The following is a 19,590-nucleotide window of genomic DNA, read 5'->3' as shown; positions in this document are numbered from 1 at the left end:
ATGAATTGTACACCACTATATTCGAGAAACTCTCCTCTATTTTTGAGGATCAATTAGAACTTTCTAACGTTTCTACTTTTCACGTAATACTTCACTTTTGTCCAAAATCCTGGATTTTTACGAAAATTTGTGTTTTTCGAAAACTGGGGGTGACAGGGTGATTCGGCTTCCGGATTCTTGTTTGCGGAGTGTGGCTTTATAAGGTCATTGGAAAGCAACAATCGTATCGGGCAAATATAATCGAGGAGGTCAATTTCTATAAGTAATTCCCCGTTGTTGTCGAAACCAATTCGTCGGAATAATATTTTTCCGGTGTCTCGTGAGGATCTCGACGTTAAATTAGTTTCCACGCTAGGGGTACGAAACAGTGTGATCGCATTTTTCCAGTTTTATCTATTCTCCCAGGAGTAACGACACAAATGTTTTTTTTTTTTTTTAATTTTTTTTAATACTTCCGCAACAATTTATTTAAAGCATACAAACGGTACAAACTGTATTTTGTTGTCACTTTGAGTATAAATTAAATTAAGTTAACGCGGATATCAAGTGCGTACAAGGAAGGTGGTAAGAGAGGGGATAAGACGGGAGAAGAAAAGATAAACGGGTTGTGTTTCGTTTTGTTTCGTATTTTTTTCAAGCCACAAATCGTCCAACGTCCGAGATATTCGATTTCGGGTACCATAATCGATTCGTTGCCGGACAACTTTGTCGGGACGCATTAGCATCGAAATAGGCCGCGAAAAATGGAATACAATGGAAATTCACAGACAATCGAGCTGAATCCTGTTAGAGAGTTGGAAACTTTCACGACCGACCGGAATAATTTTTCCCCCGAAACAAAAGCTTCCACGGTCTGTACCAAAGGGCCTCCCCGCGAGTAGATTAGCTCAACACAAACAACTATGTTAATAACCTAACGAAGCAAGCAAGTTTACGCGACAACCCACCCTCCCACCCCGTGCTCGAAATATAAACCGAGCTCGTCGTCGAAGTGCTTTTCTCGTTCTACGGGTTTTCCGTTTGCTACGTTCGTCGACACGGAAATCCCTCTGATCGAAGTACGGACCATAGCGTTGTGCTCGTTCTAATTATACGCGCAGTCGAAAGAACCTTGGATAGAGTTGCGTCGATTCTAAAGCCCCCTCGAGATCGCTCGAAGTCTCTCTGGTCGAGGATTGGAAGGAGTGCGGAGAGAAAATGAGAAGAGAAGAAAAGTGAGAGAGAGAGAAAAAAAAAATTGAAGAGAAAAGAAACGACGAATCAGAACACTTGGACGCGGTGATTCTCGCGATCGCAGACGACGATGTTACCGGTCGACGTGACGGCGACACCCTCCAGGCCCTTGAATTCACCGTCACCGCTACCCCAGCCGCCGAACGACTTCAGGAACGCGCCCTCTGGGCTGAAGATCTGTATTCTGTTGTTACCGGAGTCTGCGACGACGATGTAGCCCTGGTCGTCGACAGCGACGCCTCTTGGGAACTTGAACTGACCCTCGTCGGAGCCCTCGGATCCGAAGGAGGTCAGCACGCGCCCGTTCACGTCGAATATCTGAACACGATGGTTGTTGCCGTCGCTGACGATCACGCGGTTCGTGTTGCTCACCGCGATGTAGTGTGGATGTTCCAGTTGGCCACGTCCGCTTCCGCAGGAGCCGAATTTGCCCACGAACGTGCCGTCCGATTGAAACACCTGAGCGAACAAACGGAGAAACGTTTGAGCAATCCAGTTCGTCACGTTATCGCGAAACGCTCGCGCGAGTCGAACCTTCGTAGATTTCGATTGAAAAGAGATTCAAGAACGGAATTCTTACGAGCTTCGGAGCAGGGTGAACCGCGAGGATACGTACCTGTACGCGATGGTTCTCTTTATCGCACACATAAATAAATCCAAGAGCGTCCGTGGTGATCCCCCAAGGATAATTAAACCGACCGTCGGCGGTCCCTTGGGAGCCAAAGGCTCTCAGAAAACGGCCGGAAGGATCGAGGACCTGAATTCTGTGGTTGTAACGATCCGCGATGATGTATTGCCCGATCCTGTTCACGGCCACTCCGGCGAGGCAATCGAATTCACCCTCGCCACTTCCGTACGTACCGAACTCCTTCATGAAGTTCCCATTACAGTCAAATACCTGCATAATACAAACATCGTTGTATTAATCGAGAACGAAGAACTCCCGTATCGTTGTTCTTCGCACCGATCGGCCATGGACTTGTTCGATTTTTTTTTTTTCGAGTACTAGAAAAATATCGTTCAGAAAGCTTGTCGACAACTGATACCTTTGCAGGAAACGACCAGCGACCCTTACACAGAAATTTTCGCAAATTTGGCTATTCGAATATTTTTAAACGAATACCACAGAGTTTACTTAAAAGAAACTCTTTCCCCTCTTTTTGCTCTTTTTCACGTCCCTATTTTCTTTCGTCTCGTTTTTCCGTTTAAAATTCGGACCCACGCGATTTTATCATTAATCGAGCAATTCTGGTTGAGAGCCTCGAAGAAATTCTTCGACGCTCGTACATTCGCGCGAAAAATACGAGGACAATATAAATATACTTCTCGTACAAATATAAACGAGACTGTTCTTCAATCATTTACGTGGAATATTCCATTCAGCGTGGAATATTTTGGTGAACGAGACGAACGTCCGTTGAAAAGTATCGAACGATATTTCCAATACCCGAAGAAATTCGATCGTTTCGTAAGCTTTGGGTAATTACTTGAACACGATGGTTGGAGCTGTCGGCCACGACGATGGTGTTGTCTGGGCCAACTGCGAGGCCTCTCGGCCAGGTAAAGCATCCGGCTTCGCTCCCCCGCATCCCGAACTTGAACAGCTGCCGCCGCTTCAGCAAGTAGTGACTCCTCCGGCCATTGCTGTCGGATATACCAACATTGATCTCGTACGAAATTTCTATACAACCTTGGCCGCACAATACCGTTCCTAATTATCCGAACGCTGCTTTATTCTACGTTTAATCCTGTTGCGCTAGTATTTCCGAAAGACGAACTTACCTCGTCTCCGTGTAAGAAAATACTCGGTAAAAACGATCGTCGTTGAACGAAATGGTGAAACAGATGAAAAGAATAAAAATTGTAACAATAAGAAACGATAAAGTCTATTCAAGGTTTGTTATTCGTTATTCGTTAGAAATTTCAATCCGTGAATGATTTTATCAGCCGAAACAACTTCTCGATTGGCAGCTGGAAAAATCGAAACCGAACTTGTTCGTTCGACTATTTTTCGAATCTACGATACTCGAACATTTTGCGCACCGAGTCAGTATCTTTATATTACGATCGACGAGAACACTAGTATTTGTAGTTTAAGGTACAAATATTGTGCAATTACGAGAACGGTAGAAACGAATAAATACCTTTCTTGTCGAAGATAGAATTTTTAGTTTTCTCGAGACGCGTGGTCGTTCGATTGATTCCGAACGGTAGCGTACTGAAAGGGACTGTAGAGAATGCCCGTGAGCGATGTTCACTATCCCAGAGAAATTTATTTTTCACGGTAGTAACGATGTTACTCGTTAATTTATGCGGAAATCCTGGCCAATAATCTTTGTAAAAAATTGTTAATCGTACTCGAATTCCATCCAAGGGCATTCTCCTCAGTTTTCCACTGAACACTTTTCACTTTCCAACGACGAGATAACTCACCTAGTGGAGGAACCTGCTGCCGCGGGTATAACGGGAGCTGCTGTAGGGGACGTGGGGGAGCCTGACGGGTTTTTTTGATCGTCGTCAGAAGATTCGAAGGATGTTTGGCCGGTGTGCCTCAAAGGTAGACCTAGCGACAACCTCCTAGAGGCTGCGCTGCTGCTGCGAACAGATTCACTCCTCGATAATTCCAAGGGACAGTTTCATTACCGTCGAAAGTGGGATTCGAATTAAAATCGGATCTATAAATTGCAGCGCCACGTGACCGATGTGACGCGATACTCTGCATCGCCGATCCATATATACACCCGATCACATGGATTCGTGCCAGCCAAGGGGCAAATGGCCAAGTTCACGTTACCCTCGCTCCTTCTCGATACGCGTGCCAAGCTGTCCGATGGTTGCGCGGCATGCGTGCGCGGAATCATTAAGCCGCTGACCGCGTAACGCGACGATTTTAATCTTCCGTGTCGTCTAACTCGGACCACGTGCAACGAGTGCCACGAATCGCTCCGAAATAACAACGCTTCGTCGACGAGCTCGCGACGCGTAACGTTTCAAATATAATACCGATTCAGGTATCCACGTATCGTTTATTAAATATATTTCGTCACGTTTCGATACGCGCGGTAAGATTCAAATTGGTTATCCATTCGAGGATCGAACTATTATTCACCGAACGAATTTAATCGCGCTTGGAGTATGGATTCCGATAAGTAGCACATGAGAACTGATATTTTCCATATTTTATTCAAATGATATACAGAAATGTGTTACACACAAATTGTAGAATAGAATGCACGGAATGAAACGCGTCGAATACATCGAAACGTACAGACTTACGAAAGTTTCCGTACACCGTGTATCGTGCATATTTCGATGCATCGTAACGCACGCGCTGTACACATTTCGATGTGTTCGCATTTCATTCCGTGTACTCTAATGTATCTGGCACACTTTTTACGTATATGTGTAATATATTCGTGTACGTGTCGTTTAAACGAAATATGCAAAATATCGCGCGTATCGTGATTCGTTCTCGTTGCGGTGAAATCGATTTAATAAATAACGATCTAATCCGCGGATCGATAACCCGTATTAAAGGGTCAAACATCGCGAAACTATCTGTGGGGGGAAATTGTTTCGTAGCGATTCGTGCGGTGCGCCGAGGGTACGTCCGCTCCGTTGCAAGGTTCGCGACGCAATGATTCTGCGCAACTATCTCGCGCCGGTCTTCGCCGAGTCACGGAGAAGGGGTATCGCGAACCGAGTCCCTTATCCCTACGGTGGAACGAATCTGTGTCATCGGGTGTGTACAATGTGCTACCACTCGGTGACGCTGACTCGTGCTACCGGATACACGGTCGACGCAACAAATATAGTGATCGTTCGAACTCCAGTTTCATCGACGCGAACCGCTGCACGAGTTCTCGATACTCTCGTTAACAAATTCTCTCTTTTAAAGTGCACGGTTTCGTGATACGCGGCGACCGGAACATTTCGGTGTCTATTGTTACATCGAAGGTCTTAAGGTTCTAATATCTAAAAAAAAGAAACGATTCCTCCGAGGGGATCCCGAATCGTTGATACTCCGGTAGCGTGTTGGCACCCTTCCGTTTGTCCGAGATCACTATATTTGTCCCATCGAGCGCGTGGTCGTTCCGTATCGTCTTACCTCGATGATGGAATTGTCGAGGCGGATGAAGAGGGCTCCTTGTCCTTGATGGTTCGATTCCCGTATTTATTCTTCAGGTACCTCGCCCAAGAGCTCAAAGCAGCGCCGTCCTTCTCGGTTCCCGGTCTGTCGCGTTCAGGGCTCGGCTCTCTCGATTTGAGGGCGTGAGTGCTCCGACTCCTGGCCAGTTCAGAGCCGGCTCCGTACTTGGCTGCCAGATAAGCGTTCGGCGACTGGGTCGTCGGAGAGGGTGGTTCCTCGTCGAGGTCGAGGTCATCGCCGCCGAAGTTGTGGGAGCTTCTGGACCGAGCCAGCCGCTGTCTTCTGTCCTTCAACGTGGCGTACCGCGACCTCGCCGACAGAGGGGACTCGACCTCGGTGTCCGCGTCTCGTTCGCGTTCTCTTTCTCGTTCGCGTTCTCGTTCTCGTTCCCGTTCTCGCTCCCGTTCTCGTTCCCGTTCCCGTTCCCGTTCCCGTTCCCGTTCCCGCTCCCGTTCCCGGTCCCGTTCCCGTTCCCGGTCCCGTTCCCGTTCCCTTTCTCGTTCCCGTTCGCGCTCCCTTTCTCGTTCTCGGCTCGCTATCATGGCCGCCTGGCTTCTGCTCTTGTTGAGGAACCTGGAACATTGCGGAACGAAAGTTGGGCTCGTTCAAACGTCCTCGTTAACATAAGAAGCCTGTGTGTTACTTGGCGATTATTCAGGGCTGGGAAACTCGCGGGCGATCGGGATGAGCGATTATCGATCGTTTGGATGAATGGTTGGTCGCAGAACGTGGGCGAAACAGTTACCCAGTCACGAGCGACCGATGTCCGCTTCGTCGGGTTCGGGGCTCATGGAAACATCGAAACTCTCGGTTACTCGTGTTATCTTTCACGTGGAACAACCGAAGCTTCGGTCCCTCCGTTTCGGAGACGTTAACTCGGACATGTGGTTACCACCGTTAACGTTCGAGCATCGCGGTTCTTTCGCGCCCGAATTGTCCGGAGATGGACAACGAGTACGGTTGCGGTAAGAATATTAACTCGAAGGGTAAACCTCTACCGTGAAATCGATACTCCGAAAAACGGGGTAGTTACATCTCTCGCGTACATTCGGACCATCGATTTCATCTGACGGTTACGTTCTCCTCAACCGTTCCGTATCGAGCGCGTAAATTCTTTCGCGTGGTACGGGTTTCGATCGATGCACCGCGATACTGCGATCGTCAACGGTAACAAATGCGGATGATTTAGTAACACATAAGTGAAACAGTTTAGTGGACGAAGTATGGAATATGCGATACGATCTGCGTCCTGAACCGTGCTCTGCGATCTCGACGATCTCGTCCTGTACCGGTCCGGTCTTCTAATCAACGATCGTGTCGTCCAATCAGCCATACGTACGTTCCAATTCGTTAACAACGCCTGTAACGTCTCGTGATACGTTCACCGTTATTATATCGGTATCGGCGTTAATCGTCGTTCCGCGAACGTGACCCGTGGTACGTTTAGCTAGCCCGGGCGACGCATCCTGTAAATTCGTGTCGGCGTATCGGCCGTACGCGTCCGTGTTATACGAGTAGCGAAAATGGATGCGTATCCGCCACATAGTATATCAATCCGGCGGCGGCGTGCCTGATATGTCGGTTCTTTATCGCTGGCCCCATAAACTGCGCGTAAGGGTCGTGGGAAACGTGGCTCGGCCCCTGCATCGCTGAAAGCAATTTCGTTACCGGAGAAAGCGGGTCCTCGTTGCTTTTAATTATCTGAACGTTCCTTTTTTTTTCGCCACCGGGGCCGTTCATCAAATCGTTCGCGCGATAAAGTTTCGCTAACATCTCCCTCCCCTCGCGATCCGAACGAGCGATTTCCCATCCCGCGCGCAACAACGCGGGAAACATTGGCGCAACGTTCGTCGAGTTTCGAATATCTTTTCGAGCGGACGTTCGATCGGGAACGTTTTCGAGTGCGTGCGTCATCGCGACGGAACTGTGTCGAAGGGCGGAACTCGAACGGTTTTACGTCCGAGTGGTTTCCTCGCTTGTTATTACGGTGGAGGTTACGCCCTGTTCGAACTAACTTTCCCGGAACGACGAACGTTCCATCTTTAATATATGTACACGCGGTAAACACGCGCGACACACGAGTTGCCACGTTTCGGTGGCTGTAAAATTTTAAAGCCCCCCACAACATCCTCGGCCACGCTGTAAACCCATATCCGTCGAGTTCTCCGTCGTAAAAATCGTAGACGCGACGATACTCGAACACCCGAAGTTCTCGCTTTCGTTCGAAGACTCGGCTGATTTCGGCTCGGCTCGCGTTTAAACGTATTTACGCGAGAATCGTTGAACGTCCGTGCGTTTCGTCGGGACACCGTGGTTTTCGTTGAAAGCTCTTCGTCGTTTGCTTTGAAGTTCGAAACGAGCGTGTCGCGGTACCGCGTTTAATTGATCTTCGGCGCTGAAAACGTATTGGAATAACATCCGTGTTTCCAGTCAAGCAGACTTGCGGACGGATATAGCCCGACTGACTATCCGTGCTGCAGCAGATATTTAAAGTAACAAACGGGTTATATTTAAACCTTTTACCGCGCACCTTGGGGCTTCCCGTATGATGCACAATGCGGTCGCGTTAGTTCCGTCTGTAATAATTTCCGTAGAATTCTCGCGTCGATGGCAGAGAAACACGATACGCGGGAGAGGGGAGGGAGTGTTTCATCGGCCGCGTCGTCGAGGTAATTAGAAAAGCCGAAAAAGTAAACAGCGTTGTTAGCGAAAAATGAAAAATAAAAAATCGTGGCCATCCGCCGAAGCAAATGCGGGTCCACGATCCTGTTCCAAGAAGGAAACGTTATTCGGTGAACACTTTGATCGACGTACGAACGATTCGTTTTTGGCAGCCTTTGAATCCGTTCGTGTCCATCGATATCCTCCAAGGTTCCACCTCGATCCTAGTCGACCCTCGTCCAATGCGCGGATCGATCGTTTTTTTACCTTCTCCTCGGAATTAGTACATTATTGCAGTGTACCGTTGTAAGTTCGTGGCGCGAGCGTGCGTGCGTGCATCTTGAGGTGGTTGCAACAGAGGTTGGAGGGTGCTGGAGGGTTGTCTTAAATTTAAAAGAAAGCCGAACGCCTTCCGTGGAACATGACAACGAACAACGAAAGGGACGGACTTCACGTGATCGATTCTGACGAACGTTCAATCTGTCAGTGCAATAAATAAAGTTGCATTTTTTGTTCTGGTTTACGAATCTTTACGCGTGCGTGTATTTCACCACGGTAAACGGAACATGATCGGGACAACGTACAAACAAACGAGCGACAAAGATAACTTGAACAAAACACGTGGAAAACAAAGATGTACACGAAAAAGACGTTTTTCTTTTTCTTTTTTCAATGAGTGAGAGAGACACTTAAGAGAGACCAGTCACGAATACGAGAAAGAAATTTTACCAGGCGGGGGACACGATACAATTCTCGATTCGGTTCTATATTTTCTGTTTTTTTTTTTCGTTATTGCTTGTGTAAACTGAGGACAAGTTGAGAGGGAAATAAATAATACGAGTTATCACAAAGAAATGCAGTTTATTTACCACACCAACAAACTGACGCAAGCCTATTCACTAGGAAAAAGAGTACAAAAACTTAATGATATGAAACGTAGCGGCGGCGGGAACGGCACGTCGCGGGGTAAAAGCTCGTTTCCGCGCGCGGAACGCATCGATCCACCGGTGCGCGGTGCGTTTTAACGCAGATCGACGAACCGATTTCCGAGAAAATTGTCCAACGAAATTTCCAAGGTTCCCTTATCCACGGAATGCTACGTTGAATCGTGTATCTCGAGTATTCGAAATATAGAACGATCGGCGCGAATTGAAATTTAATCAACGTTTCGTAAATTATCGTTAAAACGCGACGCGTTGACGGTTAATTCTTATTGAACTCGACTCGAAACTGTTCAAAATTGGTAGTCGATGCGTTGAGAAACCGACTCCGTTTCGCGTTTCGTTTCGCGAGTTAAAAACGATCGTGCCGCGCGACGCGCGGTCCGCGCCACCGATTCAATGGGAACGAATCGAAGAAGCTTCGTTTCAGCGTGGATTCAAGCTGCTCATGGGAGGACGGTTGTTTCTCACTACACTTAACGAGTGGGAGTCAGGTGTGCGCGCGCGTGCGCGATATTTCTCTCATAACTACGAAGCTACGTACTTGAGCAATGCGGGGACACGTGTTCGCGAGAATCAACGTAGGAACAACAAAGATTTACGCTTACGATCGTAACGTACGATTATCACAATGAATAAAATGCAAGTTCCACCATACAATATTATTACGCGAATTAGCATTGTCTATCGGGTTATTCTTGCGTTATTACCGCTCGGTGTAAACTCGTCGACACGGATTTTGACCGCGCGAGGGGAATGTCGCCCGACTGTTGTTTCCCCCACCCCCTCCCACCCCCTCTCGCGCGGCAGCATTTTGGTCTTGCGCAATTGTGGCGCGCTTCACGGTTGCGCGGAATTAATTTCAATCGACAACGATGCTTTGCCAATAACTTTGCGACATGTAACGTTTCAAAGGAGCATCGAATTATTGTTTATCAAATTATATTCCATTGCGCTCGCGGAATTAATTTCGACGCGTGTCGCCCCGATCGGCCGGAACCGAGGTAGAAGTAATAATTATTCCACGGTGGAACGCGCGAGTAATTACGAACGAATAGCAACAGGTAATTTTGCACGCGTCGTTTCGCGTCCCATTCGTGCGCCGTCTGGGAATTAAAACGTTACGTTTTCCATAAGTTGAAATTCGTTCGAATCGGACCGAACGTTTAACCCACCGGTGTACCGATCTACGACAAATGAGGAAACAGCGCACGTTAGAATACTTTAAAACGTACACAATGTACAGTGTGCATTGGGATACTTAAAAAAAAAAAAGAACGTACGACGTTGGAATACTCGAAAGTGTGCGGAATATGTGAAATGCCAACTTAATCAATTACACTGTACATTGTACATTCTTAGCGCGTCAGAGTACCCTAGCATTTGCCGCGTATTTTTAATACCGTGCCGCGCGTTCGAATTTCTTCTCTCAATTCCAATGTATCGTATACGCGCGATACGTTTGACCGCGCGTGATTTGAACGTAACGTGCAAAACGTTAATTCCGCGCATGGAGATCGCGAAACGCGTTGGAATATGATTCGATATAGAAGCATCGTTGTTTCGTAGCGATTCGGTTAGTCGCTGCCTAGGTTAGATGTTATGCCTGGCATGCTGTCAGCGGCACAACGCTCTCGCGCATCCACGCCGCGCATCTACGCCGCGCATCCATGCCGCGCATCGCGTGACACGTGACCAATCTGCTGCCTGGTAGGAGAGGGGGCAACTCGAACGTTGGTGACCTTTTTTTTCGCGCGGTCGAGATCCGAGCCGCCGAGTGTACGACGATCGATGGTTCCGCGGTGATCATCGATTGGAAGACGCGTCGTAACGAAAGATTCCGTGGCAGCAGTTTCGGAGAGTGTACAACGCGCTCTCAAAGTCGAGAAACACGGACGGTTAGAAATTCCGTTCTTTTCGCGTTCCGTGAATCGTCCAACCAGCTCCGGCCGATGATCTGTTCCGTCCCCGCTACTTCGAAACGAAAGTTCCGCGAGCGAACAGCGTTACTTTCCCGGACGCGGTGAACTCGACGAAAGAAAGAACACGCGACGAAGAAACGAGAGACAGGGTGACGGAGCGGTGGGGCAGAGAGCGAGGGGCGTAGGTAAAAATAACGAACCAGGGTGAAAAGGAAACTGCTGCGTCGGATCTTGCTATCGAAGCCAGTCTCGTCTGTTTCCGTGAGGGTAGTCTGCAGTCTTTCACGACCAACACCGACGAACAAAACGAACGGAACGAGGGAAGTAAAAAGAATAAACGTAAAATGAACGAAGACGAACGAAGAACGGACGCGTAACGTTGAACGTAAAATACGGCGAGAACATGGGACAGGGATACTTTGGCACGTGTACACGGGTTACAGGAACAGATTGATTAGAACGCTGTAACACAGTACGGACACACAGAAAACGGTGGTTACCATTTGCATCGGTATAGTGATATTGACACCAGGCGTGTCCTCGTGCTCGTTGGAACGGTCGGTCTCTTTGGATTGGGTAGCGTTCGCGACTAGTGCACCGTTCTCAATGTTAGCTCTCGCTAGGAGGTCGGTCGTTTGGGAACGAATCGTGCTCGTCTCGTTCGTGCTTTGGGCCCCGACGTCTTTGCCGGTAGCAGCCGCCTCAGCCGCGTCCTCGACCTTGTTCAGTATCACCCACCCGTTTTCGTCGATGTTCCATGCGTTATCCGGCGATCCTTTTCCGCGTGGATCGTCCTCGTTCGTCGCGGCTGACAACGATTCACCGCTGGTGGTCATTTCGTTCGCCGAGCCAATTTCTCGGATCGCGTTCTCGTCGCTCTTCGAGATCGTCGAGCGATCGTCCGAGCTCAATGGTCCCTGGATCGGCGAGGTGGCTCTGTCCGTTTCGCTGTCGGACTCGTCCGAGACCAGCCATCCGTTCTTACCGATACTGTTCTGCCTGTAAGCGCGACTTCTCGGCAAGCTCTCGTTGGATCCGGACAGACTGGCGGGTTCACCGGTGATCTCGCGATCTTCGTCGTTATTTCTGGGTTCCTCGGTCGCTTCCAGACGATTCGTTTCGCGATTCTTCCCGGGATCCAAGTCCTCGTTTCTCGACCACTCGTCCCCCTCGTTGCTCGTTTCGAAGCTCTTCGAGGTCCTCCGCGGTCCCTCGGATTGCAGATCCTGATCGGTGATCACCCATCCGTTGTCGTCGAACAGTTCCTCGACGCTCTTCTCGCCGATTATCGAGGAATTGCGACGTTTCGCGGGGTTCTCGTAACGTTCGTTGGCGGTCGGTGATTCGTCGGGCCGGGTGGTCGAGAGAACGCTCAGAACGGTGGTCTCGTCGTCGTCGGTCTCGGTGTCGGTGGTTGTATCGTCGTCGGTGACCGAGCCGATGGATGATCCCTCGTCACCGTCCAGGTGATCGTTCCGCGGGTTCTCGGTCTTCTTGTTCCTCACGTTACAATTCTCGTCCCTGGATCGTTCCTCTTCCTCGTCGGTGTCGGAGCCGCTCTCCGATTCGCTCTCCGAATCGGACTCGACGGAATCGAGGCTCGTTTCGTCGCGAGATCCTTTTTCCTCGTTTACCGTGTATTGGTTCCGCACGTGTCCCGTCGATCTGGTCGCGATCGGGTCGGTTAGATCCGTGCTCCCGCGGTCTTCGTCGTCTCCGTTGGCAAGGTCGGTCACCGACACCCGTCGATCGGTCCGTGCGGATAACGAAGAGCTCGCGTCGTTCCCCGAACGACCTTCCACTAACGCGTCCTCGTGTACCCCGTTGCGGTTCTCTACTCGACTATCGTAACCGCTACCTTCGAGACACTCGGATCTAGTCGCGTAGGAGGAGGAGGATGAGGTGATCGTTTCGTCGGTGTCCGTACTATCGTCCGTGTGGGTCCGTTTGTTCGACTGCGGTTTAACCATCGATCCGTCCGCACCGTCAATATCGTAATCCGCGTTCTTAGCCGCGATATCGTAATCCTCGCGACGATCGGTTGACGGTTGATCGTGTTCGTCACTAAACGTCCTAAAACGATTACGGTCGTGGGGGTTACTGGAATTAGAACTGGCCTGATGATGAGTCTGACCGTGTGCTACGTGTGCTACGAACCTGCTGGTGTAGCCGGCCGGCGTTGTCGACGTCACGGCGCCGCCCGTCCCAGTCGTCGTCGGTGACGTAGTCGTCGGGCTCGACACCGTTAGCGCGGGACTCCCCCTCGGCGTCGAATACCTGAGACACGATATTCCAGTTCGATCCACTTCCGTTTCCGTCCAACGACCACCTAACCGGGGCTCGAGTTTCTCTCTCGTGTGTATTTATCTATAATTTTCTTTCATTTTCTCCCGCCTTTCCGATTCTCTTACTCTATCTTCGGGATACTTCCAGGATCGTGCGCGACTCGCGTGCAATTCGCGAGCTCTGGAATTTTACGCGATCTTCGCAAACCTCGTACACGGTGTCGCGCGAACGATTGCAGCTAATGATTCGAAATTACGAGCAATTCGTCCACGATCGAGCGTAGTTTTCCCGTTGGTCGACGGTATCGATTCCCCTTTCCTCCGAGTTGGTGGCATCACGCTCGTTATTTATTGAAAGAGAGAGAGTGTGTGTGAGACAGACACAGAGAGAGAAAGAGACAGAGAGAAGGGGAGGAAAGTCTCCACGGGGTACACGCGAGAACGTTATCGGTCCCGTGAAATTTGCAAGGATCCACTCGGAAATTCGTATCTCGTGCTCGAAGAAGAGAAACGTGTCGGAGCTGTCTGTCGCTCGGAGTACGCACTCGGTGTGTCACGTAGTTACACGTTAATACGAACCCTTTGACGGGGGTCCTCTACTCTGGACGCTTGAAACATTCCATCTTCTTTTCTTTGCGTTTTATTGGAAACATCCGGCGTCGAAATCACGTTTTTCAATCGTCGAATCGAATTTAAAACGAGCGTTACGATTACTATCTCGCTTGAGGCGTTAACGTAGCCCAAAATTGAACAAAAATCAATGTTATGAATTATATAATAGTAATTAATTATAATTTCAAGAAATTTCTCAAATCAATTCAACGCGACATCGAGTGTATCGTACTTAGTGCAAATGCATCGATACGAATAACATTTAGCTACGAGATCGCGTTTTTCTCTTTGTTTCTTTCATTCTTCGAACGTATCTCCTTAACCCTTTACCGAGAATGTAGTACCGTAATTTCAGCATAGCGTAGGTTTAGGGAAACGTACAGTTTGAACCTCTCGCGCTGGAAAACATCGTCGCTCGTTGTGCGCTCTTTGAAATATTTTAAAAGATTGTAAATCTTATTTACATTTATCTAAATAATGCGACTATGTGCATTTTTTACACGCGATCTGCTTCAAACTTTCACAGAAATTCTTACAAGCGAAAGTTCGCTTTGGAATTAGTCACGGAATTTCTGCCAATGAATTTCCAGTGCAAGAGGTTACGGAGCGTGCTTGGAAAAGGGCAATAAAAGAGAGCGTAGGACAGGGCAAGGGTTGGAACCAGTCCCAACGAAAAAGGCGGTTTACGATGAGCGGTTCATCGGTACGTCGGCAAAATTTGACGAGCAACGAGTGACGGCGCAAAAGTGTGCGATGAGAGTTTGAGGAAACGTCCACAGTGTATGTCCTTTTCCTTAAGTAAAGTCGGTTTGGAGTCTCGAGTCGCGAAGCTTTGTACAGAGTTGTATCGTGGTCGCGTTGTGTACTGTAATCTAGCGTTACTACCATACTACGTACTATCCAAGTATGAATGATTTATAATCGATAAATTACACCACAAGAATTAACAAAGAAAAAAAAAGAAAGAAATAAGAAACTTTCGCGAAGAATAAAAGTTTCGCGAAGCGTTGCCGACGAAAGGTTACGAAGAGAACGTTTCATACCGGTGCTCGTTATAATGGAGTATTTTGTGTTCTCGGAGATACGCGAAGTACGGTAACCGTAACGGGACACGATGCTCGTTAAATGTCCATAGTGACGCAAACTTTTCAAGAATGTTTCGGAGTAGAAAACCCCCATCCGGTCGTCAGACCCGAAATAAAGTATACTTGCCTGGTCGAAGGCGAGTCCTCCTTGCTGCCGCGTCTGGCCTCGGCGCTTCGTGCTAACAGCGGACCAATGTCCGTCCGCGCCATCGCGGACTCGTTCCTTTGACGATCCTTGACGGTCGTGGGCGTAGTCGTGGACGTCTTACCGGTCGGGTGTGCATCGTTCTCCGATTCCTCCTCGGTCTCCGATTCCGTTTCGGACGAGGAACTGCTCGTTTCCTCGTCCTCGTCGTCCTCGTGTTCCTCTTGCTCCTTCTTCTTCGCAGCGGGCTCCTCTCGCGCCGGTGGAGCTTGCGTAGGTGGCGGTGGAGCTGCACGGTTACCTAAAGAAACACCATGGGACTCGGTACACGGCTAAACGAACACGTCGTGCCGGTTTTACGAATTCTTCCGCTCTTCGAGCGAAATTACGTTCGCGGGCGATGCTCTCGAAAGCGTGATAGGATCTGCGGAACACTCCGAGGATATTATAATTTGAAATGGTTCATCGTGTTTAACGCACGATGGACCGCAGATGCCTAAGTTCATCTTTGGCGGACTGCTTTCCGATTGTTTGGGACGTTGCAAGCGATCGTTTGCGACGCTGAAATATTCGGTTTCTTTACCGGTACACGAGTCTCGTTTACACGATCGACGATAATGCATACGTGTTCGTAAGATTTTAAAAACTTACTTCGTGATCGAATTATCGGTATCGACACCACGAGTACGATACCGTGGATAGGGATTCTAGATGTAAGTATAATATAAGAAGGAAAGTTCGTGCAAGCTAATATCCGAGTTTGCTTTCAAATTACGGCTTACTTTGCATTGCGATAATTGTTCATTCACCCTCGAAGGTGATGCTCGAAGCGATACAGGCGTAGATAGCTTTCGTTAACACGTTAACGTAATTTTTTTCGAAATCTCCTCTTCGAATGGATTTGGATGCAGAAAATTCGACCTCTATGGTATATCCATTTCCAAGAGACGTACAGTACAATATCGAGTACTATTTATAAATTTCTCCCAATTCGCGACGACAGTGAGTATTTATTTTGTATTTAAAGCGGAGAGGATTATTGCAACATAAAATAAGTTATAACTCGAAACAAAGTTGTTTCGGGGGTATATTTATACGAATTTTCTTTCTTATTTTTATGTGTTTAGAATCCGTACGCCTGTATGTTAACAGACACTCTTTATATTCGTATATGTGTACAACGTGTACGCACGTGTACAATTACGACACTGTACAACGATCTTTTTAAATATATTTGACAAAATTATTTAGACAAAAGTTTGAATTCTAGGCCCGTAAGAGTTACCGTGTATAGTACACGTGTACGAAGCGTAGAAAAACGCGAAATAATTGGTAAACATTTCTCTCCACTCTGTTTTAATCCAGGTTCCGTCCAAGTCCGATTAATTCGACTCGTGTAGTGGAGAACCGGCAACGTTTATTTATCAAACGAGTGATTTTTAAAAGCAGAAATATATTTTTGCATCCACGCGTCGTTACGGCTGAGGGGAAAAAGCCGAGTAAACTTCGAAAACATGCAAAATGTAAATATATCCGCATAGGTAATGATAAGCAGAAGATGCTATTATAGGCAGTGTAAATAAAGAAGATAAGTAATGTACACGAAGCGTTTACGAAGTTTTAGGACTGATCTCTTTCAGAGTATACCGTTTGAAGTATCTAATAGCCTTTGTTGTTATTAATTGGTAACAAGTTCGAACTCAATTTGTGCAAAGTTTCGTTCGTGTAATCGCGCGCATTTGGAAGTAATCATTTATCAAAAGTGACATCGTGACGATGAAAAAGATTGGTTTCTATTGCGCGACATCGTTCGTTCTCGCAAAGCGGTATCGAGCAATTTTTTACGAAGAAAAGCGTCACGAGATTCAACCAGCCTTCTTGTTCATCAAATTTGCCACCCGGGGACTATTTTTTTGTTTCCTAAGTAGAAATTTCGCTCAATGGGACGTCGTTTCGACTCGATCGAAGACACTCGAGTCGATGTAACGCGCGAGCTCAATGGTATTCCGCCATTTAATTTCTACGAACGATTTCGGAAGCTTTACGATCGGGTCACTAGGTTCGTAGATATAGAAGGATGGTATGTTGATAATTGAGGAGGAATAAAATATTTCCACCAGATTTCAAAGTTTTATTAACCGAGTCCTAAAACCTCGTAGATTCATCGTGTTTCTTTGAAACACATTTCTCTAACGCGTTCTCTTTTTCTCTGTGTTGTAAGCATTATTGAACGATAATTAATATTCAAAATACAAAATTCCTTCGCACAGGATGTTCGAGAAATACGTATCAATACGTTAGGAGCTAAGTCTTTGCGCTAAGATATCTACAAAATGTAGAAACGTATTTTTGTATACTATGCTTTGTATACATTTGTGTTTTATAAAACGTATATATGTATACTATGTTCTGTATACATTTGTGTTGTATAAAACGTATACATGTATACTATGTTCTGTATACATTTGTGTTTTGTAAAACATACATATGTATACTATGTTCTATATACATTTGTGTTTTGTAAAACACAATACTATGTACAATACATGTATACTATGTTCTGTATACATTTGTGTTTTGTAAAACATACATATGTATACTATGTTCTGTATACATTTGTGTTTTGTAAAACATACATATGTATACTATGTTCTGTATACATTTGTGTTCGACTTATGAACGACTAAAGAACACATTCAAAGTCAACTTCTCAGCTTCGCACAGTATGCATTCTGCATCGATCGTTACTTCTTCCGTTCCTTAAACTTTGTATAAATTCTTCGTATAAATCCTTTCGGAAACATATCTTCGTTTCGTAACCCGTCGAATGACCATTTACCATAAAAATATATTCACATTCGCTATTGATGCGAAATGAGACCTGAAACGAAACGTCGAAACGCAAGAGCCACTTGGACACATTTCCTTCGATTGGTAACTCGAGAAGTAATGCGCATGAAATTTGTTCATTTCTTTCAATTCGTGGGTTCATCGTCCCCGAATTATGGACACGTATTTCTGAAACACCTTGTAGAATGGAAGGGTCTGGCGCGGAATGAAAATGGCCCGACGTTTCCGACGCAGCTTGCGGTTACGCGGTCGTTCGTGCCGGGGTTATACCATATGGGATTCGGTGCGCTAAATTTAACACGCGGCTAGCGCAGAGGGTTAACGAGGATCCACGGGGGAAAAAGAGAACTCGGAGCGTTCGAGCGAGCGTCACCTGTGCCTAAAAAACGGCTCTGAAAGGAGCGCGCCGCCGGCGTGGCGTTGGCGGGATCCTTGGCGGGCGTCGGCGTCCCGGCGGCTGCCGGCGTAACGGTGGTCGCCGCGTTCGACGCCGGTGCCCTCGCCAAGTACTTCTGCTTCATTTCCTCGGCGGTGAATGGCGCACCTGTGCTGCGTATTCCTGATCCTCCCGAGCTCTCCGAGCCGGTGCTCGAGTCCGATGAAGCGCTTCTCGTCGCCGGAGCGTGGGTATCCGTCGAAGTTCTCCTGTCGAGCAACGATATTTCAATTAACGAACACCTCCGCGTACGTAAACTCGACCTACGTACCAGACGGTTGATACTGGTTCGTTCGTTACCGGTCTTCTAACGAATTATTCGCAAGATTCGTCTATTTTCGCGCAGTTTATTACCGAGCTCCGTCGACATTGAATAACGCGCAAGGGAGAACGGTTTCCCGCGGTTTTACGCGTTCTCGTTCGAGTCGGGACCGTATCAAGGGGTTAGGCCAAAGGGGAGTCGACTGAAAAATGAGCCTTTCTCGAGTTCTTTTTTACGTCGGAGACGAATACGTAATTTTACGAAACGTTCGTGCCGCGCGAAAAAAGAAAACATACACGGAGATACAAATTTATTCAATTTTTGTAAGAAAATTGCTACCGCGCTACGGTTACGGTCAATCGGACGGAGTGCCTCGAAAGAATTTCACCGGGAGATGTCCTCGGAACGCGTCGCCTTACCGAATTATTATTTTCCGAATGTTGACGTTCACTTTTTGCTACTCGTGTTTCGGAATAATTTATTGCATCGGGAAAATAAATTTTAATTGGTACTTGGGGGTATCCAACTATACAGATACACTTGTACCGATTACGGTGTAAAACGATGAACAACGGTACCAAGTTTCCACGAATGTTACTTTCGATGAGTATTTATAACGCAAGATAGAGTAAGTTTCGTTTATTAATTTCGAAACATTTTTATTCGTAATATATTATGGAAAAGGTTGCGCAAAAGTTGCGCCGCACTTTATTCGGCTATGAATTTTTTCGTGTCGCGAAAATCGCACGTTATTCAAATAAATTGTAATTCCGACAAACAAATTTTTTCCCGAACATTCTCTGCACATGACGTTCGTACTCGATGGTTTAAATAAAAAAAGAAAAAAGGAGATTTTAATAGTCCGCATTCGCGTCGCGATCATTTGACTTACGGATTTGTTTTTCATTTCTATCTTTCGATACTTTTTATCGGTTTCGAACAGGATTTTCACCGTGTATTTTTCGGTATTCCCTCAATTACAACACAAAGACTTTTTGTTTCAATTTT

The 19,590-nt window shown here is 47.2% G+C and overlaps 1 protein-coding gene across 10 annotated transcripts in view; it reads right to left on the bottom strand.

The window, feature by feature from the left end:
• Positions 1–422: 422 nt before the first annotated feature.
• Positions 423–19,590, bottom strand: part of Tn (tripartite motif containing protein thin) — a 96,510-nt gene continuing 77,342 nt past the window's right edge. For 6 of the 10 annotated variants that reach the window (XM_076323907.1, XM_076323912.1, XM_076323908.1 and 3 more), the window contains 5 exons: positions 18,258–18,529; positions 15,017–15,335; positions 13,065–13,184; positions 11,408–12,980; positions 5,478–5,956 (listed from right to left, as the gene is read on the bottom strand). In XM_076323907.1, coding sequence (XP_076180022.1) covers positions 5,615–5,956; positions 11,408–12,980; positions 13,065–13,184; positions 15,017–15,335; positions 18,258–18,529 — 2,626 coding nt within the window. In that variant the 3' untranslated portion in view covers positions 5,478–5,614. Of the gene's footprint in view, positions 1,693–1,849; positions 2,132–2,720; positions 2,878–3,666; positions 3,829–5,341; positions 5,957–11,407; positions 12,981–13,064; positions 13,185–15,016; positions 15,336–18,257; positions 18,530–19,590 lie in introns of those variants that run through there. The other 4 variants (XM_076323914.1, XM_076323916.1, XM_076323915.1 and 1 more) reach the window with 3 other exon arrangements.

This window comes from Ptiloglossa arizonensis, chromosome 12 (assembly GCF_051014685.1).
Source record: "Ptiloglossa arizonensis isolate GNS036 chromosome 12, iyPtiAriz1_principal, whole genome shotgun sequence".
NCBI classification, from domain to species: Eukaryota; Metazoa; Arthropoda; class Insecta; order Hymenoptera; family Colletidae; genus Ptiloglossa; species Ptiloglossa arizonensis.
The sequence above is the reverse complement of the archived record's forward strand: the minus strand, read 5'-3'. Positions and strand labels throughout refer to the sequence as shown.